At 42.7% G+C, this 6,644-nt stretch overlaps 1 protein-coding gene across 7 annotated transcripts in view; it reads right to left on the minus strand.

Annotated features, from left to right (window-relative positions):
* slit2 (slit homolog 2 (Drosophila)) overlaps positions 1-6,644 on the minus strand; it is a 99,546-nt gene that overhangs the window by 12,087 nt on the left and 80,815 nt on the right. For 5 of the 7 annotated variants that reach the window (XM_089005562.1, XM_089005563.1, XM_089005564.1 and 2 more), the window contains 10 exons: positions 6,118-6,261; positions 5,876-6,042; positions 4,609-4,741; positions 3,830-3,898; positions 3,533-3,604; positions 3,112-3,183; positions 2,968-3,039; positions 2,443-2,606; positions 816-940; positions 614-711 (listed from right to left, as the gene is read on the minus strand). In XM_089005562.1, the coding sequence (XP_088861688.1) occupies positions 614-711; positions 816-940; positions 2,443-2,606; positions 2,968-3,039; positions 3,112-3,183; positions 3,533-3,604; positions 3,830-3,898; positions 4,609-4,741; positions 5,876-6,042; positions 6,118-6,261 (1,116 nt within the window). Of the gene's footprint in view, positions 1-613; positions 712-815; positions 941-1,243; positions 1,277-2,442; positions 2,607-2,967; positions 3,040-3,111; positions 3,184-3,532; positions 3,605-3,829; positions 3,899-4,608; positions 4,742-5,875; positions 6,043-6,117; positions 6,262-6,644 lie in introns of all 7 variants that reach the window. The other 2 variants (XM_089005568.1, XM_089005567.1) reach the window with 2 other exon arrangements.

Genomic DNA, 6,644 nt, shown 5'->3' on the forward strand with positions numbered 1-6,644 from the left:
AGTCATGTGCTCCCTCTTACAAGCACCAGTCAAGAGGCGAGCAGCAGCATTCTGGACCAGCTGGAGATGCTTCATGGAGGATTGGCTGACTCCAAAGTAAAGCGCATTACAGCAATCGAGCCGAAATGTAACAAAGGCATGAATTACTGCTTCAGGGTGCTCACGAGAGCCTCAAATGAAAGAAGCTGGATTTAACAACAGCACCAATTTGTCGGTCAAGTTTAAAGTCACTGTCCAGTTTAAGACCCAAGTTTGAGACTGTTGACTTCAGATAAGTGTGGGCCCAAGTCAACAGGATGAGATGTACATGGGCCACTGGGACCAAAGAGTATAACTTCTGCCTTCCAGGTTTTCATTTCCTCCAGGCAGGATGACAAATGACAATTACCATTAGCTTATAGTAGTGCCCATGACGAGAAGCTGAGACAAAATCAGGAGAAAGTGAATTTCTTTCTGTGAGCGGTCATACATACTGCTGAACTTCCTCTAAATCATAAAATTAGCGACGATGTCTGGTCACGCTTGAAAAATCATTACTTCATTAAAAGCCTTTTAAAAAATAATTTCTGCATTAATAATGAGGAAAATCTGCTTTGTGAAATCAGGGTCTCACCAGAAACTGCTGCCTTCGCCTTCCTTTAGATGACAAGTTCCTCCACTCTGGCAAGGATTACTGATGCAAGCATGGATGGGCTCCTCACAGTTCTGGCCCTTTATCAATAAACCCCAAAACGGTGTTTCACCATGAAAAATCCTCACAATATTACCAAATACATTAATCTCTTGGTATGAGATACTCAAGAAATTGGGTGAACCTTAAATCCATAGGGACAGGTGCAGCGGTAGTAGTGCACCGGGTCATTGAAGCATGTGCCATCATTTTTGCATGGGCTGGACAGGCAAGGCTCACATTTAGCCTGGATGCTGATATCAACCGGACCTGTTTGGTGCAAACACATCACAAGGACCGAACACAGCGCAGACCATCAGTTTGCATACGCAGCAGCTAGACACAAGAATGGCAAGTCAGACTACTGATGCGCACACACATGTACACACACGCAAGCACAAACACTGACTTGGACTGAGTGAGGCAGTTTTACTTTTACAATACAGGGCCAAACATGGGGGTTCAAAGGGCATAGGAGTCTGGGTGGATGAGACAAGGGAAAACCAGGCCGGGCCAATTTCAAGGAAGTGGGGGACGCGTGATTGAGGAGGAAAATGTGATTGGCTACTTTACCTGGCACCAGAAAACCACAAGGCCCCGGGACTTCTACAGTGCGTCAGTTAGATTAGGTTAAAAATAGGATTCAGTCATGTGATCAGAAAAAGGTCAGTGTTCACAATTAGCTGTAGTCAACCAAAACTATGCTCATGAATCAGATTCTGCCTTAACATTTCCATTCTCTTTGGAAGCTTATGTTCAGCAACATCAGACAATACCTGACCAAATACAAAAAAAGAAAGCCTTTCAAATGCGTTTTCTGGACAAAACTTGGCAACTTGTGGTCTCCTCTTAGAGTCCTCTTTCGCATTCAGCGCAAAGATAGTCTTAATATCAACTCATTGACTGCCATTCCCAAATTTATTCGGGAATTCAAAACCATGACGCGGAGCGCCATTACCGAATTTGTTTGGGTTTTGTTTTTTCTTGTGTGAGGGTGCGGATCAAGCTCCGGTCAGACCCCTGGCAATGTTTTTCATTCCCGCGAGGGGGCAGGATTTGCCTTTTGTACAACCACCCCCACTTGCTCCTCTTATTACTTCAGAACCATATAACTTAGAAATTAAGTCTTTTCTTTTGATGAAAGAAGAGAGTTGAAGGTTTCTTACACTACATTGAATGTTTATGCAGTCCTAAAATTCTGTGGGTACTGCATTTGAGTGAAAACGACAAAAACCTGGGCATTGGAGTGGACTCATTTGCACATCGACTGGCAGTGAATGAGTTAAGGACAAGCTCAGTGGAACCTACACACCAAAATGGCCCGAGGTTGTACTATACATAATTTGACCAGCTTTTCTAGGAAAAATATGCCATTCCATTCAGACAAAACTTCCAAATTCCAATCGCTAGAATATGGCAAGACCTACATCAAGGATTGACCGCTGTTCTGCGAGAATTTTTGTGGCCTCTTTGCTACACTATCATAAAAGATGGACCAAGGTCAACAAAAGCTTTTAAAGAGAAGTGTATGACCATGATGAAGGTGAAAATGTTTCTTCAAAGTTACCTGTTGCATTTCATTATGGCGACAGGTGGTGTGCAGAGTAGAATAGTTCTACTTATAATCCCCACCTCCCAAAAAAAGGTTCAAATTCAAAAATAACTCAAAGGGTCTATCCCAGAATCGGTTGTGATATACCTCATGGCTTCCACAGGTTCCTGTTACACATCCTGTTGAAAGTAGAGGAAAAAGCAGTACACACTACTCGTACCTGTACAGGTGAATTTCTTGGATGGCGTAGTGAGCAGCAGTTTGTCGGTCATGTCACCGGGCCCTGCACACCGGGCAATCCCGGGCTCCTTGTAGCCACTCTTTACCCAGTCGGATAACCACTGCATGTGGCAGTCACAGTGCAGAGGGTTTGCGCCCAAAGCCCTGTTACGGAAACACACACTCTCAGCTGGGTTGTGTTTTCATTTGATTTTAGCGTGTAAAATCCTGTATTTTCAATTTTACTATTGTTTACAATTATACTTTTCATTGTGGTTGATCAAATCTTATGCTACGATGATGGCGGAATGGCATGTGGTGCGACAGAAACAGCTCTTGGGATGATGCAGTGTATTTATATACTCTTTTACTGCAGACTACAACTGCAATTTTACAAATATTGTAAAATCTTTTTTTACCATTGTAAAAGGCAGAATTTTTACTAGAACTTTTGTATTGGATCATATTCACATGTCCGTAATAGTTTGTGTGTAGGTGGGTAAGTACGTGTGTGTGTGTTGCTTACAAGTGAGAAAGTGATGACAGGTCTTTGAAGGCACCTTCTGGTATGAGCGATATATCGTTTCCATGAAGGGACCTGAGAAAAAGAGTTTCTTGAGAATGGTCTGGCTCCGTTCTTGTACTTCAGCTCGACTTTGATGATACCCACAGCAAGCGCAGAGACTTGAGTCCGTCGAAGGCCCTCACTGGTATGCACCGCAGACGGTTATAGCTCAGGATTCTTTCGACACAGATATAACATGTTGACACAGAGAGATGAACACAGACTCAGAACAAGAAACATTTGGGTTTTTTTAAGGAGGGGGGGGGGGAATGAGGGGTTATTATCTTTTCAAAGTTGCACTCTTATCTATTTTGATCTGGACAGAAGCAGATATCGATGCCTCACAAACACTCACTCACACAAACATTTTGATTGACGTGGTTGTCAGCAGTTGACATGAATCTTGATTGTCGTTTTAGAATCACTAAATTACAATGGATTTTAGCTAAAGACGCTGCATAAAGTTGGAAACTATGCATCCACGCACACACACACAGCAAAGGGGTCGATGTAAAGCCAGACTCACAGGGTAAGCAGCTCGGACATGTTACTGAGGCTGTGGTTGGACAACGTGCTGATCTGGTTGTTACTCAAATCACTGAAAAGGAAACAATAAGTGTGCAAACACACAAAAATGCACGCAAACACACACCGTTGTGTCAACACATGCCTGAGCAAATGCACAATTCTTATGCAGAATATAATGCTACTCTTCACTCAGTTGTGCATGCATTCCAAATGATCTAGCATAGAGCGCTAACAAAATTCCATTGGGTTAGTTTTGGCCTCCGTTTGAATGCGGAATGCGAGCACTGACGCTTACATGAGTGTCAAGTGTTTGTAATCAGAGAGCTCCACAGGAACCTGAGTGAAGTGGTTCCCATCCAGATACCTGACAGACGGACAGAGAGAAAAATGACAAAGACAGAGAGAGAGAGAGAGAGAAAGACAGAGACAGAGAGAAAATGAGCAAATGAGCGGAAAGAAAAATGTTATTTAATCATGTGGTAAATTCCTCTTTTCCAGCAAAGTGTTCAGTCATTTCAGTGCGAGCGATAATAAACACAAGAGTTTAATAATCCCGCAGGCATCCTATAAGAGTTCAGTGACTTTCTTCCCACCTTGATTTCACACACACATGTGCAGCAAGCTAAAATTGTGCAGTGCTCTGATCAAACCATAATATAAATCACTCATGTCAATCATGAGGAATGGCATGATAAAATGCCTCATGGTTATTGCCTCACTGCACCGATAATGTAGGCAAGGTGGGACTTTGCTGCTGTGAAATGTAAATTTCTCCACTGCGAGACTAATAAAGGCAAATCCAATCCAATCCAATCCAATCCAATCCAATCCAATGGTATGTTATCAAGTCTCACACGCACTTCAAAGGTTCAAATTCCAGCTTCAGCCTTCCTTTGTGGAGTGATCAAGTATGCTATATTCATTAAAGACATGAAATGATCACAATGTGGCATTTTGGATAGAATGAAAAAAGTCGAACAAACTGAATCTCATGAAAAGTTCACAGGCTGCCTGATGACAAATGGGCCTGTTGCAAACCTTGCAATATAATGTGCAATCAATAAAGTCACTTACAGCTCAGTGGTTTCTTTAGGCAGGCCTTTGGGCAGAGTGGTGAGGCCTTTGTTACTGCAGCGCACCACAGTGTCCAGGCACGAGCACTCCGCCGGGCACCTCATCACTGGAGAGCAGCTGTTGGCATCAATACCTGATGGAAACAGCCAGGGAGACAAAAGGAAGGACAGGGGCTTTATTTGAAGATCTCTCTCTCTCTCTCTCTCTCTCTCTCTCTCTCTCTCTCTCTCTCTCTCTCTCTCTCTCTCTCTCTCTCTCTCTCTCTCTCTCTCTCTCTCTCTCTCTCTCTCTCTCTCTCTCTCTCTCTCTCTCTCTCTCTCTCTCTCTCTCTCTCTCTCTCTCTCTCTCTCTCTCTCTCTCTCTCTCTCTCTCTCTCTCTCTCTCACAAACTGCACTAAATATTTACCGTATTTTCCAGTGTATAAAGTACACTGGAGTATAAGCCGTACCCCTAACTAACAGTGTATTTTCAAACTTTTATTTCCAAATATAAGGCGCACCGCACTATAAGGCACACTTTCAATGAATATTCAAATATAATATATATAAATATATACACGTTAAGGCACACCACATTATAAGGCGCTAAAGTAGAGGTTGGGGTTACTCGCGACTTCCTCTACAGAGGAAAATGGAGTCGGTGGCTGGTGACAGTAGTTTCCAGACCAGTTGTGGCTCAATATTACTTCACATATAAGGCACACCTGTGTATAAGGCGCAGGGTCATCTTTTGAAGAAAATTAAGATTATGATGTATGAGCATTTTTATTATAAGCATAAGCATTCTTCATTGCAAGCATAATCAATGGATCATAAGCAAATGTCTGATAACTAAAAACAACAAGGATTTCTGAGTGCGCCCTAAACACCGGAAAATACGGTAACTTTTTTTTATACTGACTGTATCTCTGATTTGCAATGTATGTTAAGAGAAACATACCCACTACATCTAGCATTAGCACAATATTGTCTTAAAATGTGAAAATATTTCACATTTGTATCAATTCATTAAAAAAAACAATGGTCCAAACGTAATCAAAAAAATATGACTTAAATTGTTTTGATAAAAAGTGAAGTTGTAATACTAACATGTAATGCTCTGATCAATGTAATACATGTAATACTAACATTTTAACCATGTAACTGTATAACTCATGACACAAACAAATGACTCTTCTCAATTCTTGTTACCACTGGAATGTAAAACAGAAACAAGCTCATCAAGAATATCTTCCAGTGATACCGAGCAATTCTCGCTCCATCCTACCGTCTTCACATGCAAAGTCTTGAACAGCCACATCTTGAATGGGGATCTCTTTCAGGAAATAAGGACTCTGGCAGCGAGGGTTGCCCGTAACGATACGTTTCCTCCTCAGCCAATCACCGAGCCAGGCCAGATGACAGTTACAGTTGAACGGATTGGCCAGAAGATTGCTAGAGATTCGAAGGTGGCCAGTCAAGTGTTTATTTAATTTGTTTACGTATTTGACATTGACTGCTTGTACTCACAGAGTAGAGAGAGAGTGCAGCGTGTCGAAGGCGCCGGGGTTCATAGAGGTGATCTGGTTGTCGTAGAGCGACAGCAGACGCACGGAGCTCAACCCCACAAAGCTACTGTTGCTCACGCAGCTGATACGATTACTCCGCAACATGCTACATACACACACAGACACACGCACACAGTATGACATATGTATTTTGCTATTTTCGTATATCTTGGAGTTAGAAATGCTTCCCGACTTGCGATGAATCATTGATGATTTGATCAAGAGTTTGGCGGCCCAGTAGTCGAGTGGTTAGCACGCCGACTTTACAGTGAAGAGGTGTTCAAATCCCGGTCTGGACTCCTTTTGTGGTGTTTACATGTTCTCCCCGGGCACGCGTGGGTTTTCTCCGGGTCCTCCGGTTTCCTCCCACATTCAAAAAACATGCATGGCAGGCTCATTGAACACTCCAAATTGTGCCTAGGTGTGAGTGTGACTGGTTGTTTGGCTCTGTGTTCCCTGCGATTGGCCGGAAACCAATTCAGGGTGTCC

This window comes from Hippocampus bargibanti, linkage group LG10 (genome assembly GCF_051943395.1).
Source record: "Hippocampus bargibanti isolate YZ-2025 linkage group LG10, ASM5194339v1, whole genome shotgun sequence".
In the NCBI taxonomy this organism is placed as follows: domain Eukaryota; kingdom Metazoa; phylum Chordata; class Actinopteri; order Syngnathiformes; family Syngnathidae; genus Hippocampus; species Hippocampus bargibanti.